Source organism: Manis pentadactyla, chromosome 1, assembly GCF_030020395.1.
Source record: "Manis pentadactyla isolate mManPen7 chromosome 1, mManPen7.hap1, whole genome shotgun sequence".
Classification (NCBI taxonomy): domain Eukaryota; kingdom Metazoa; phylum Chordata; class Mammalia; order Pholidota; family Manidae; genus Manis; species Manis pentadactyla.
In genome coordinates, this window is record NC_080019.1 from 156,252,858 (window position 1) to 156,269,107 (window position 16,250).

General features: G+C 36.6%; 1 protein-coding gene across 2 annotated transcripts in view; it reads left to right on the forward strand.

Annotated features, from left to right (window-relative positions):
• Nucleotides 1-14,360, forward strand: part of LOC118927864 (ferritin heavy chain B-like) — a 30,906-nt gene extending 16,546 nt beyond the window's left edge. Inside the window, exons 4-5 of one of the 2 annotated variants that reach the window (XM_036916551.2) lie at nt 95-233; nt 14,241-14,360. In XM_036916551.2, coding sequence (XP_036772446.2) covers nt 95-233; nt 14,241-14,275 — 174 coding nt within the window. In that variant the 3' untranslated portion in view covers nt 14,276-14,360. Of the gene's footprint in view, nt 1-94; nt 824-14,240 lie in introns of those variants that run through there. The other variant, XR_008997666.1, reaches the window with a different exon arrangement.
• Nucleotides 14,361-16,250: the final 1,890 nt, after the last annotated feature.

The window sequence follows — 16,250 nt, forward strand, 5'->3', positions numbered from 1 at the left end:
CCCAGGACTGCTGGTCCTCAGGCTATAATTTGGGTAGCAAGATCTTAGATACAGACAAGGTCTTTAATGAGTCCTTCCCTGGTTATTTCCATAGCTTATTCACTTCATAGGAAAGTTTCTGGATAAACAGAAGAGGAACATAGGCTATCTGGAATACCAGCTTAATTATCAGAAGGAATTGGAAAAGCAGGACCAGCAGGAAGGCCAGTTGCAAGAGCCTGCTGAAGCTTCAGGTAAAGAGGCCTAACATCCATCGGAGAGTAACACAGCAAATCTTCCTATTGTAGCAGGTCCCAACTCAGCTACTTCACAATTTTGGTCTCGGTTTGACGGAAGACTGCTTTCCTTTTTATCTAGTATCCTAATCTTCATTGTTGTGCATATAAATAAATCTGCATGGCATTATGGTTATGTGTAAAGAGACTGCTATTGGAGCACAAGAAGGGTTAGTTCCATCAATATGAGTTTGCTAAAAGCTCCAGAGGAACAGTGGGTGCATTAGACTAAAAAAAAAAAAAAAAAAAAAGCCTTCCTCCATGGTCCCAGCAACACCCAGATACAGAGTCAGGATTTGGTAAATTCAGTAGTCCAAGTGGATATAGTGGAAATGAAGTAGTAAAACCTTAGGTCTATCTAGTGTTCCCCCACCCAAAGTTGTATACATAATTTAAGTTTACAAAATAGTAAACTTCTAATTAAATGCAAAGCTAAACTTGAAGATGAGCTCTTGGTCTATAAAGGCCAATTCCCATCTGAAAGATGTACAGTGGACAGGCAGCTCCACCCCAGCTATCCTTTCATAGCTGGAGGTAGGCATAGGGAGCAGGAGGGTTACAGGCAATTAAGACAGTCAGACAAGGGTGTAGATGTCCCACCCCCTCCACTGTGAACCAACCAGCAGCTCCTGGGGTAATTGCTCTCAGGAGCAAACAATGAGGATGCAAGCTTGGGTCAGACCCAAGGGCCTTGTGGGGCTAGTACCACCTGCGAAGAAAGGGATCTTTTAGGCTGTGTCCTGGCTCCAAAACCTACTCAGGGCCATGGACCTAGTTTTTTACTTCCTTCATTGACTCAGTTTAGGCATCCTTCAAGTGGGGTTAATATTACTTAGTTCATAAAGTTAGCAAGAGAATTAGATAAATTAATATGAAAAGTATCTACAGCAGCACCTGCTCAGATCATATATTCTGTTAGCTTGTATAAAAACTAGTGCCACTTCTTAAATTGAGGAATGCCAGTATATAACAGACATACTTACAATAAGAAAACAGGTTACTGAAATCAAGACAGAATCTTAAAATATTTAATCTTAGAAAGGAGTATCTTTTTTGAAATAAGAACAAGTGGTTATGAAAACCCACTAGATACCTTGGAAAAAATTTTAACTTAACAAATGACTTGAAAATTAAACACAGCTAATCAAACAAGTGATCTAGAAGTATACTAAAACATTCTTAGTATATAAATGATATTTAAAATAAGACATGGAGTTCCAACAAAAAATCTAATTAGAGGAGGAAAGTTAAATTGAGAAAAAGATCCATTGTAGTGAGATTTTAGAGCATTAAGGATGAAAAAGCTCCCAGTAAAAGACATCACTCACAAAGAATGAAAAGTGACATTAACAGCTTTTTCATCAATATTATATAAAAAGAGAAAATGGAAAAAAATCTTGAAAATGCTGAAGGGAAAAATGAATAACAGTGTTAGGGCAGAATAGACCTATTCAGAGATAAAAATATTAAGCTTACAGAAGCTTTTAGCACAAAGGAGTCCTTCACTGTGAATATCATTGTTTTTTTTTTTTTTTGAGAGGGCATCTCTTATATTTATTGATCAAATGGTTGTTAACAACAATAAAATTCTGTATAGGGGACTCAATGCCCAATCATTCATCAACCCCAAGCCTAATTCTCAACAGTCTCCAATCTTCTGAAGCATAATGAACAAGTTCTTACATGGTGAACAAGTTCTTACATAGTGAATAAGTTCTTACATGGTGAACAGTGCAAGGGCAGCCATATCACAGAAACTTTCGGTTTTGATCACAACATGAACTATAAACAATCAAGTCAGATATGATTATTCATTTGATTTTTATACTTGATTTATATGTGAATCCCACATTTCTCCCTTATTATTATTATGTTTTTAATAAAATGCTGAAGTGGTAGGTAGATACAAGATAAAGGTATTAAACAATTTAGTGCTGTAAGAGGGCAAATGTAGATGATCAGGTCTGTGCCTATAGACTAAGTATTAATCCAAGCTAGACAAGGGCAACAAAACATCCACGGATGCAGAAGATTTCTCTCAAAACAGGGGGGGGAGGTTCTAAGCCTTACCTCTGTTGATCCCCAATTTCTCACCTGATGGCCCCCCTGCGACTGTGCCTGTCTAGGGTTGTTCCTCCCTTGAGGAATCTTACCCATCTCTGGCTAACCAGTCATCTTCCGGGGCCATACAGGGAAATGTGAAGTTGGTAAGTGAGAGAGAAGCAATATTCTTTGAAAAGGTTAGCTTTTTACTTCTTTGCATATTTATGCCCTGTGGCTTCTATGCCCAGCATTTGTCTTGAGGTATCTTTACCACTTGGAGGAATTATGATACTCGGTAATTTTCGATATGAGGCACGTATTCTACTAAAGAGTTGTAATTAGGAAGGAAGAAAAAAGGTATAGCAGTAGCAGATGGAAGAAAACATGGGAAGATTGATTATTTCTTTGACATATCTTCTTGTAGAGTAACAAGCATGTATAGGTTTTAACAAACTACTAATTAAATTGCATACACACAGTAACAGAATAGGAATACAGATACATAACAAAAGCAGACCTACAGTTACCAGCCATATCCTGTGAAACCAAGAAAACCAGTTATGTATCCTAGGCATTTGTGAAAACTTATCAATGATATGATGGATATTGTCTAACTGAATTTGAATAGTTTGAGAAAAATCAGACAAATTAAAACAACACATTCCTGGGAACTGTTCACATCCCATATGTTCTTTTAACAGTAGATAGTCTATAGTCGCAAGATTTTGGAGCGCTGCAACTTGCACTTCTCCTAATTCTTGGTTGAGTTCCGACAGTAGAGATCCAGTCAAAATATCATTGTTTTAATAGCAGAACATAAGGGTGCAGCTTCTACATTCAGGTCCAACATGGGCCAGCTGGTATTAACTAGCCTTGTATATTACTTTCTGCTTTAGTAATTCTAGTGGGAAAGGGCATGCCCCTGGCCATAGTCAACCACTTAGTGGACTTTACCTCTTCACACTTTTTCTACAGCTTACCTTTCTTGGGAATCACTGCAATGGTGAGTTTGCCACTACTGGAGGATAACTAGGTCAGAAAGTATTCTTAAATAAATTTTCACTTTTATAATTGTTGCTAATTTATATATAATTTTATACTTATTAATGAGTATAATAGATATTCACATTTAATCAGGACTAACACAAGATTTCTTTATTCTCAATACTACTTAGTCTTTTTCTGGAAGTTGTCAAGCAGGGTTTCTCAACCTCTGCACTACTAATTTTCAAGCCAGATGACTTTGTTGTGGGGAAGAGTCCCATTCATTTTAAGGTGTCTAGAAGCACCCCTGGATGCTACCTACTAGATAGTGTCTCCTCCAGTTGTGACAATCTAAACTGTTTTCTGACATTGCCAAATGTCTCCTGAGAGGTAAAATCATCCTGCTTGAGAACCACTATTCTAGATAATGAAATAGAAAAGTTAAAGGAAAAGATATATGTTTGAAAAAACTGATATAATGTGATATGATTATAGCTGGAATGAAAAACCATTATTAACAACTGAGAAAATTTAGTAATGTTCCTGGATACAGGATAAATATCTAACCATCAGTCTTTCCTATGGATATCAATAAACAAAGAAACATTTTTTTAAAGATAATTCGTTTATAGTATCTCCAAATACATAAAATATCTAGGAATAATCCTGACAAAATTAGTTCGGAGCCTATACAAAATAATAACAAAAATGCCTCTTGAAAGAGGAAAGTTTTGAATAATGGAAGGAGAAAACAAAACTAAATGTGATAATTGTGACATCTACCAAATCAACATATAGGACTGAAACAATTTTGATCATAATTCCAACAGAATTTTGAGGTTTTGCACAACTTAGTACTAAAGAATAAGCTTCAATCATGGGGAGAAATATAGGAACATACAGAAAACTTGCTCAATATCATTAGTCATTGGAAAATACAAACAAAAGCCACAATGAGATACCACTCACTATACATTCACCAGAATGGTTAAAATGAAAATGACTGTCAGCACCATATGCTGGCAAAGTGGTGAGATAACTGAAGCTCCCACACAGTGGTACAACCACTTTGGGAAAATGTATGGCATTTTCTTATAAAACTAAGTATATACCTACCTCATGAATTTTGGAAGGACACAGTTCAGCCCATAACAAATGATGATGTTGTTTATTTTCATTTGCCAAAATCAGGTAGAGAAAGCTACAGAGAAAAGAAAAGGGGAAGAAGTTACAAGCTAATTCACTTGAAACTCATAATAGGAATCAATAGATGCTGTCTAAAGCAATGATTTTATGTAAAAGTCTAATTACAAGGGGAGTCACTAGAATAAAAATGTAAGAACTATAATTTTTAAAATAACATCCTCCATAGTGAAAGTTTATATAAATATAGTTCATATTTACATTTATTTTGTAGCCCTTATGTTAACCCTTGTTTTAGTTATTGGTCTATTTGTTAATTATATTCAGTGTTCACCCCCAGGCCTTCAGCTGAAATTTCTCTGATCATCTTTTGGTTGGATGAATTTTATTATCTGGGAGATGCTTCAGTAAGGCCTAATGTGACAGCATTCCCTGAGACCTTGACTTTGCAGAAATTATTTTTGCCTGTAGCTTTGACTCTTGAAGGACAGCTTGAATGGATCTGAACTCATTGGCTCAAAACTTTCTTTCCTTAAGTATATGATAGATATTGTTCCATTACTATTAGTATTGACTGTAGCTGTGCCAACTTTGCTTTCTTTCGCTTAGAAATGTTATTGCTCAGATATGCAGTTTGCTACTAGTGTTAGTAGGACACATCTAGAGTTTGTAGGGTATGTGTTAGTTGGATATATCTGGGTATTGATCCTTCTGGGACAGTCCTTTCATTTCTTGAATGTACCTTTTAATATACAAATTCAAGTCATTTCAGAACACCTAATGTTTACTTTACTCCATTCTTTTGGTATTCCTTCAATTCGAAGAACTCCAGTTATTCATATTCTGTATCATTTTTGCCTATTTTTTATAATTTTGGCTTTCTTTTTTTAAAAAAATCTTTTTATTGCATTTTCACTTTCTTTACTTCTCCCATGTGTATATGATCTGCTTCCTGCTGTGCTTTCTACATGTACTTCCACTTATGCTCCTTGTAAATTAGGCTTTGGTTATAGAAAGATTCTGTCTGCTGCTTCTATTTCCTCCCTCAATTTTACTAGTTACATTTCATGGCCTTCTGTTGACTGACCATCACCTTTCCTTTGCTGGCGATGTCTTTCCTGAATCCTTGTATTTGTTTTCTTTACTGTTTTCCTTCCTGGTTACAATTACATCATATTATTCCCCTTTATTCATGTTGGAATGTTGTGTTACAGTTTTCCTCTTCTTCAGAGCAGTATTTTTCTAGTGAGTATTCTTAATCTGCAGGTAAGTTTTGTATTTAATTTCAGTTCTCTTTTTTTTGCCCTTTTGTTTCCTAGAGTATGTTTCTTTGGATGTTCTAGTTGCACAATTACTTTGCTAATCATATTTGAATGGGATTTTTCTCGACTAGAAGGAGGGTCTTTTGAAGTGATAGAAAGAGTAGCTGTTCCAGTTTCCCAGCTCAAGAGCCCCCTCCTCTATTACTATTATAAATGACACTTCTGATACTAAGCCTCACCTAAATTTCAAATCTTAACTTGGTTCACAAATGATCCTATCATCAATTCCAAACATCTCTGATATCTTTACCACTGCTGTTGAAGAAACCACTTCCACCAGGAGATCCTGCTCCTATTTTTCATTTTCTAACTCCCCTCTCTTTTAGAAATGCTATTTTCTTGAATCTGCCACCTCTGTGTGACTTCTCACCCAAACACATTTAAACTTTCTATCTCCACTCTCCCACAGCACCTGCCTTCTGGGATCACAGCAGTTCTCACTGATGAGGGGGCCCATCCTTCCGGATGTGAATTTTTACTGTTGAGTTCTGACATCTTTCACTTCTAGGACTCTTGTGCATATCCTGTTCTTCTCAGAAACACCCATGGCATTGTTGTGGTTTCCTGAACTATAATTGTTGACTTCAGATACCAAAAACAGTTATCATCCAGGGAACACAAAGGAAGAGAGTAGAGGGGAAAGAACGCAATACTAACACATGTGATAAAGTACATGCACCAAAATATTTACTTCCTAAATATGAGCAATACCTCATGAGTGCAGTAACTATTTCCTTTGTCTGCTAAAGAGGGTTCAGGAATAGGACTGAACTGGCAGAAGACCCACCCAGGACCATTAAATACATAAATGCAAAAAGGCAAGACTTTGTAAAGATGAGGACAAAGTAGCCTGGAAGAAGCCAGTTGATTTTGTTACCACAGAAGATCGAGATACTACATTTTTTTAAAAAGTTAAAATCACTTAGATCACTTAGTCTGGATTGCTATCAGTGGTCCTTTCTCACCTACAGGGAACTTGCAAATAGATGATTCAGAAATTTGCAACTCAAACAACAAATACAAAAGGAAGAGGAGGGTGCAGGGAGAAAACAACTGTTGTGGCGTCTTTGTAGATGCTGTCAGAGAAAAAGGAGTGGAAATGAAGCACAATTTATTTTTGGAATACTTTGACATGGAACAGTTGAAAACTGTAAGTGAACATTTTAATTTTAGATATTCCAGTGGATCCTGTTGTAGTTTTATTTTCATTTCCCTGATGACTATAAAAGCAAATCCTTAAAACTGTTAGAAAAGAATATTGGAGAATAACTTTACTCTCTTCTTTGGTCCTTTGTGGAGATAGACAACCTGATTATCTCAATGCAATCTATTAGATTGCATTCTATTAGATCACAAATGCAATCTATTAGAAGGACAACACACAGACACTGAAGACCCTCTAGTATCCTGCCTGTTAGCATTAGATATATAACTACTGGGTCACTTCATGAAGGTTTGCAGGAGCTCATAGTCATCACTGCCTCCATTATCATAGTATTTAACTTAATTGTGAAAGATACAAGAGCAATTATGCCTTTGCAAATAATTTATCTGTGCATCTGTTTAATTCTTAGCAATGTGGTATTATTAGGAAATAAATTTCTTAAAAACTTTGTGGAGAGATACTTCTTAAACATCAGAAAACAAAACTGCTATATTTTGTACCTCTTCAGTTATAGTAAATCAGCTCAATTAAATGAGTATTTATTGTGTACCTTCTGTTTATCATGGACTTAACTTAGATGCTAGGCATGGAGAATTGAATGGGCCTTTCCATCAAAATGTGCACAATCTAATAGAAAACACATATATATGTAAATAAATAGAACTGAGTTTGGTAAATGTACACTAAGAGACTGTATAAGGGAAAAAAGAACACATAGAAAGAGTAACCATTTGTACCAGGGTAGGGAAGACATGGCACAAGAAAACTTCTAATCTAGACTTGGATGGATGATTCAGAGGTCAGTAGAATGGGAAGGAGGAATAGAACATTTCAGGCTTGGTCACTGGTATAGAGCCAGTTCATGAAGTGTCTTGTATGGCATGTAAGCATGCTTGGATTTTGTGCTTCAGGGGATAGGAAGGTAACAAGGACTTTAGACATATATATGACTTGATCAGATTTGCAGTTTAAAACAATGACCCTCGTAGTCAGTAGCTGATGGTGTTCTTAACACTGCTGTCTGCCTATACTATGTTATAAAACAAGTATAATTATGTTGGTATTTTTTGAAAACTGGGTTTTTCTATGTAGGATAAAAGAGATATAAATGTAGGATCAATGAGCTTAAGTAAAAATTCTCTATATACTTAATGATGAATATCAGAATGAGCTCATGATGTATTCATCTTTTATTGAAAAGTCCTAAATGTGCACTGAAAAGACCTGTAAACAAGCAGCAGCAAGTGCCCGTAAACCTTCATTTTGGTCTCTAAGTACCATTTGTCACTAAAAGGAACAAGGGCTCCTTTTAGAAATGGCTATTTGTGGTTCTTAGTCAGGAAATATATTAAATGATCCTGAAACATTTTATGTCAAAAAGCAAGACTATCAAAAAGAACTCAGAACCAGCTTGAAAGGGCTTCCTTTTGGTAAGGATAGCCACTTTAATAACAAAAATAACTGCAATGCATAAAGCCTACAAAATATGCTTGAATTTATGATTAAATATTAAATAATAATAAATAATAATACATAATTATTAAATATAATATAATAATTATAATAAATAATACAGTTGCCCCTTGAACAACATGAGGGTTAGGGACACCAACACCCTGCACAGTTGAAAATCTGCACATAACTTTTGATCTCTGAAAAACTCAACAACCTGCTATAGACAAGAAGCCTTACTGATACCATAAACAATTAACACATATTTTGTATATTATATATATTACATGTTGTATTTTAACAATAAAGTAAGCTTTTTTGTAATCATCATAAATCTCCAAAAAAAATGTTCCAGTGTTCTTATTGAAAAAAAATCCATCTATAAGTGGCCCCACACAAACTAGTGTTGTTCCAGGGCTAACTACACAAAAAAACAGTAGTCACCTTTGGAGGATAATACGAAGCTAACTCATAACACTGACAGCTAGTAAAGAATTATGGATTTAATCTGTCTTTCCTATCTGAACTGTCTTAGAATAACCCAATAGTTAATAAGGAAAAGTTTCTCTTTTTACAGAATAATACAGTGTGCAATTTACCATTTTTCCCATCCTTAAAAATAATTAAGCAGTGATCATCAATGGCTGCTATTAACAAAAAGAAAACCAATCAGGAATTTTTTGCCTCCTAATGAAATTACACACTACATACTACTACTTATGAAGCAAGTTTGAAAAGGAAAAAAAAGGTGAAACCATGTCTTATCAAGCCTCAAGATTTAACAGCCATCTATAGGAAATTCAGGAGAGAAGAATCTATTGAACAGCACAACAGGAATGCAGGTAACAAGATCGAGAATGTGGGGAAGTATAGGACAGTTGTCCCAGGCTCTTTAACAAATACATTACATGAGGACAAAATAGAATGAGGGAACAAGTGTATGGCCTTTGATTCTGATTTAACAAAGTTTAAAAATTTTTAAATAATAAATATTATGAGATAATTAGTGAAAATTGAGTACTGATAGAATATTTGATGATATCAAGGAATTATCAATTATTTTTAGGTATATATTCTTATTTCTGTATAAAATAAGAATCATTACATTTTAGAGATACAAATACTTATGAATAAAAAGGTAAAATTAAAAAGGGGAAAAGAGAATAGGGTAAAGACAAAACAAGATTGGTTACCCTTGGGAGTTTAGTGCACTATTTTGTATACTTTTCAATAATAACTTTAAGAAAAATAATTGCTATGAAGGGCAATTTTATTTCCCTAACATCTGGATCAGGAAAGGGGACATCCAGTTGTCTGTAACCTCCAGAGACTGGTATTGGCACCCTGCAGTTTTTGACCAGGTCTCCATCTTTCCCTTCATAGAGCTCTTTGTAATAGTCAATGCTTACAGAGATGTCAGAGTCTGGAGAGCTGGTCATTAGTTCTCTTTGCGTTGCTGCAGTCATCATTAGGCCCAGGGAATTCTGGTTTCTTGCTTCCCATAAGTAAAGCACAGTGCAGACTGCCACCAGTAAATGAGTTTCTGAAGTCTTTAGGAGTGTTCTTTTCTGCCTAGTTTTTCTAAAGGACAAGTTTCCAAAAAGGCCTAAAAAATAGCCAAAGCACAGATGACCCTGATGTCTCCCACTTTTACATCAAATTGAAAGGCTCCCACATAACGTTTGTGTCAAGATGGCTTCCTTGTAGCCTGTCCAGCTACCATGATTGTTTGGCTATAACCAGCTCCATCTTGTGCCTGAATACCAGTGCAAAACATATTTTACTGAAGATTTGGGGATAATGAATGGGAATTACAGGAAAGCACAAGAAAGGCAGCAATTTAAAATAGAATAGTAACTATCTCAGTGCCCTGACATCTCTCAGCCATTCTTCCACCACTAGCAGGTTCTCTTTAGGGCCAACCAGGGTATTATGGGGCCATGCCTGTCTGGTATAGGGCTTCTCCAACATCTCAGTATTGAGATCTCCATCATTGACTTAGGAAGAAACTAAAAATCGTTGTTATTTAATATGCAAAGCACTAAACTCTTCTTTGTCTGAACCTAACCCAGAGGGCCAAAATCTGTTAACAAATATTCCTAAGTAGATATGCAAATATTTCTCTAATGGGAATTCTGCTTTCCTACTAAGCTCACAAGCTCTAACTGCTGCTTACCTTCCAGGATAACAAGCATTTAAAATACATTTTTTATTTTCCTTACACAATATTTCTGTTTAAACTATAGTAGGCAATATGACTTGCCTTATACATTGGTGTAATGAAATAATACTGTGCCAAATACACTCACAGAAGGCGGCAGCCAGACAGAGAAAGCGCAAACACACCCACAATTAACATACCCAGAAACTAGTAGGTTTTTATTATTTGCTTTGTGTTTAAGATGCTTACTGACTTAAAATATCGTGAGGAAGGGAGAAAGTGACCTTGTGCTGTAACTTATTTTTACTTTGTATTATGATAAGTCAACCTACTGCAAAGCCAGAAGTATAAATGTATATGGGAAATCAACTTTAATATGCTACTTACTAACAAGCATAAAACGATGGTAGAAGCATGACAAGTTTTCAAAGTCATTTTGGGGGAATAGGAGTAAATAACAATAATAGCCCACAATTCCTGAGTACCTATGACATATACTCCTACGTGTTTCACATTAATGTACTTGATTTACCTTAACTCATTCTAAGTGCTTTTTACATTTAATTCAAGGACCAGCTCTTTGTTGGAGGTGCTGGTTATTAATCTCAACTACAGTGAGGAAACTGAGAAGTCAAGTAATTCACCCGAGGTAGTCTCATTCCAGAGCCTCACCCCTTAACCACCAGCCTCTCTGTAGTAATGAATCCCTTATGAAGATCCTCAGTCATCTGAATAGAGACAAAAGCAAGTAATCTCTTGGTCCCTTGTTCTCTAGGGCTAAGCAATCTTTAGCCTGTCTCTAGAGGTGTGTTTCTTTCTTTTTCTCTGCATTTTTTCTATTTTGTTAGTTCATGGTCAACTGAGTCCTCTGCACTTGGTATATCCTTCATTTAAGCCACCAGCCAAAACTGCCCACCGACTTTGAATCCCAATTCCAAAGTACTATGGGAAATGATTCACTTAGTCTAAGAAGTCAGGGGTCCCTTGCCCCTGAGGGCCAACATCTGTGGCTATGGAAGAAAGGCAAGGTCACATGTTATCAATGTGGCAGCCAGGGTCCTGGAAGGTAGTTCTCAGGAAAGTGTATCTGTTGGCAAAAAACCCAAGCGCATCTATTATTAGACTGACACGTGTTCACTGTATTGCTATCCTTTTGCATATGCAATTCTGTTTAGATTAAGGTCACAAATATATTTGTAGACAGCACACTCTTTCAGCCTACCTGGCCAGAACAAAACTTGTTTGTATTCTTCGATTGCCTAACAAATATAAAACTTGTATGAATTTAAGATAGAAATCTGGATACATTTTCTAATGCTGCCACACAAATAACCACAATCTGGGTGGCTTAAAACAACAGAAATTTATTCTCTCACAGTTGTGTGGGCCAAAGGCCCCAAACCAAGGTGTCAGCAGGGTTGGTTCCCTCTGGAAGCTTTGAGGGAGGAGTCACTGCATGTCTCTCCTCACTCGTGGCAATTGCCACGATTATTGGTGTTCCTTGGCTCGTTGAGGTATCACTCCAATCTCTGTCTCCATCTTCACATTCCTTTCTCCCTGTGTTTGTCCTCTTGTATCTCTCATAATTTTTATTAGATTGAAGGCCCACGATAATCCATTATGATTTTATCTCAATCCTTACCTTAATAACATCTGCAAAGAGCTTTATTCCAAATAAGATCACATTTTGAGGTTCTGGGTAGACATGAATTTTGAGGATACACTATTCAACCCACTACAGCATCCATAAAGCCTATTTGCGACTAAGACTTAGCAGCCCCACTTGTCTCCTCCAAATTGACTTATACTTTCATCAAACATGATGTGGCAGACACTGTTCCAAGCATATCAGAAATAACACATTTAGTAGTTGTTATGAACTGGTATCATTTTTCTTCTGGGTTCTCTCTCCCGTGTGTGAAGGGCTGACAGCACCCCCTTCAGCAGCTCGTCCAGTTCTCTGTGCATGGTGGCCTTGATAAAAACTGACTTGAGACCCAGCTGCACCTGCTGACACTGTCAGTCCAAGTGGTCTCTCACTTAAACGTAAAATGTCACCTCCTGGAGAGAGCTAAGTAAGAGATTCAGAAAATTGACAGATCAGATTTAAAACTCCTTGTGGAGAATCTCCAAGGAAAGTGAGCCGCAAGAGATCTACCTAAGGAGGGCAAGGAAGGGACAGCAGTGAAGCCCAGCAAGCAGCCGCAGCAGGAAGCAGGACTGGCTGCGCTGCGCCAGGCGGTGTTCAGGGGTGTTCCCTGTGCTTCAGTGACAGGGAGATGTCCAGGCCATGTGCCCCCCGGGTTTTCCTAGTTGTTGCCTTTTCATTTTCTCTTCACCCAGACCCAGAGAGCCAACTCCTAACTGCTCAGTTGGATGGAATGTTTATTAACATTTGCTTTTGGTTTTGTTTTAAAACACCATGAGAATCTATAACATAGTAAGTTGGGAGCCAAATAAAAATTCAGCAAATTAAGTTTATTTCCTTTTAGTGGAGTAACCAGTTTAAGTGTTTATGTAAGACTTGGAGATACCAATTTACTTAGAACTGATACTTATTAGCCCCAGGTCCCACACTGTTCCTTCAGTGTGTTTATGTCTTCACAAAGCACAGATGAGCTGAGGTCCCATTCTGCAGGCACCCCATAACATCTCATGGTGCTTTGTGGTCTACCAGCAGGATTAGCTGCCAACAGACCATAAAGGCAAATGTCACAGAACAGTAAAAGGCTCAAAATGATACATGTGGTAGAATCGAAGGACTTACATGTGGAAAGAATGTTGGCCAAAGTGGGAAGAACTGAGAGCTAGAATAAATTATGATGCCCTCTTCCAAAAATGAGGAAATGGAAAACTGCAAGAGCCCACTCTGGGCAGGGCTACTAATGGCTACACCCTTCAGGAGTGAAGGTTTGGGTCACCCACCAGGTGAAGAATCACAACCAGCTGAAGTGTTAGCTAAAGGCAAAGGGAACAGCAGAAGATATCTATAAATACCAGCTACAACCACATGACCAGTTAGAGATGAAGACTATAAGGGTCACAAGTGTTTATTCCTCTTTATAAAGAAGTATTTCCTCCTTATTGTCTTACTATGAATACATTTGTGTACATATATATATGTGTGTATATATGTAGATATGTTTTATTTTCTCTCTTATTCCCTCATGTAACATAAGAAGTACTGATGTATCAGTCAATTTTTTATTGATACATATATAAATATTTTACATGATAGTATTTAATTTGCAGGGTATCAAGGTAAAGAGGAAACATTCCTCAAGTATTTTACCTCCTCTTCTGGAGAAATTGGATTGATGCATTATTGGTTATATGTAGGATAGTTGTATCATGTTAGGTGGAATTTTGACTTTGTTATTGTCTTCATTTTGAGATTAGGTATGGTGTAAAATGAGTGTGGGTGTCAAGCTGTTAAGGATTTGGGATGGTTAACTTTACTGGGTTCTGTGATACCCAGACAATTAGCTAACATTTTTTCAGAACGTGTTTGTGAGGGTGTTTTGGGATTAGATTAGCATTTGAATCCATGGACTCAGTAAAGCAGACTACCCTCCCCAGTGTGGGTGGGCATCAACCTACCATTGAAGGCTTAAATAACAATAAAAAGCAGAGGAAGAGAAAATTCACCCAGTCTGCCTGAATTTTTCAGCTGAACATTGGTCTCCTTTCTTCAGAGAGATGCACACCATCAGTTTCCCTGAAACTCTGACCTTCGGAGTTGGGCTGAACTACATCAGTGGCTCCCCTCCATCTCCAGCTTGCCAATAGCAGATCATGGGACTTCTCAGCCTACATACTTGAGTAAGCCAATTTCTCATAATAAATATCTTTACATATATATGTCTATACATATCTATACATTATCTATCTATCTATCTATCTATCTATCTATCTATCTATCTATCTATCTATCTATCTATCTATTATTCTATCTATCTACTATATTCTATTTTCCCAGAGAACCCTAATACAAAGTTCCTTTCTTCTATTAATGTTCCACATAGATACTTTACATAATACCTGGTCATATATATCGCCATAATCGATTAATTCCAGATTGGAATAAAATTAGTCCATACCTAATTTTTTTACTTATCTTTTAGATTGAAACAACAATAAAAAATGACTAAATTTTTCAAACAATACCAAAGCAAGGGAAGTTACACTTAAATAGACATATGCATACCATACTGGCAGCATTCTAAATATATTTCCTCTTTTTTGAAAATAACTTTCGTATCACATATTTATGTAGTATTTCCAATTATTTTACTTGGCTATAGAAGCAACACTTGTTGGAATTAACCATACATTTACTAGTGAGGCATGGTTTTTATTCCAGAGTCCTAAGATAGTATTGGTTAGTTGGTAAATAATTTATCTCACCATTTTATATAAATAGAGCAAGTTATACTATTAGGAAAGCTGAGCCTCATTGTTTTAGTTAATTTTATTGTGAATTTTCCAAATTCTAATTCTCTAACTCATTTAAAATTTACCAAACAGTTTAAAGGAAGAAGGCCAAATCTTAACATATCTGTGGAGTATTTAACTGAATTAGAATTCTAGCAGAAATAAAATACAGGATTTCATGATATTATATGGCTGTTATTTTTTTCCCCCCCCAATTATCCCTGGAGCAAAAGGAAAGAATTTACCTCCACTTTTTGCCTTTAGATGCTATATCTGCCTACTCCTGAATGTATCAAGCACTTGTCAGCAGTGATCTGCAGGTCTGGCTAGAAAAGAGGAAAAGGAAAAGGAAAAGTAGAAATTGTAGTCCAGGCCCTTATAAATTTGTCTTCCTTTGCTTTTTAGCAGCATATTTTCTTTTCCTTTCTTTTTTATTAAAATATCATTGATCTACAATCTTATGATGGTTTCACATAAACAACACAGTGGTTTCAACATTCACCCATATTATCAAGTCCTCACCCCCTCTATTGTGGACACTGTCAATCAGCATATTAAGATGTTACAGAGTCATTATTTGTCTTCTCCGTGCTGTACTGCCTTCCCCATGACCTATCTATATTGTGATTGAGAATTATAGTGCCCCTTAATCCCCTTCTCTCCCCTCACCCACTCTCCCCAACTCCTCCCCTTTGGTAACCACTAGTCCCTTCTCGGTGTCAGTGAGTCTGAGCAGCATATTTTCTTAAAAAGTGCTCATATACTGTTCTTCCAAGAACTTGCATTTGTTGTTAATGATACGCTAGCTTGGGTTGGGTGAAAGACTCCATAACGGGATAGAGAAGGACTACTTGGAACAAAAGCCCTGGGGAGAAACCCAGCTCTGTCAAGGATTTTACCAAGTCCAGTTACCTTTCTAGGATCAGAATTATTACCTATAAAGTAAGGAGAGGATCAGGCTCTTCAGTTATGAGCCCTTTTCTACTGTGACACAGACAGTGACAATCATCTCAAGAGCAAGAAGCATTCACTGAGGAAACTGCAAAACATTTTTAGGGATGTACAGCAAGGAGCAAGTAGGATTAATTTTTATCTGTTTGTTGGTTTTGTCTTGAAAATGTATAATGATATGAAGGGCTATAACATAGTCCACTGAGAACTAAGTGAGAGGTCAGCAAATACATTTTATTACCTTCTCATAGAATAACTAGTATAATGGTTCATGTGGGACTGTTTAGTTTAAACATGGCATTCATAAAGTGCTTTCAAGC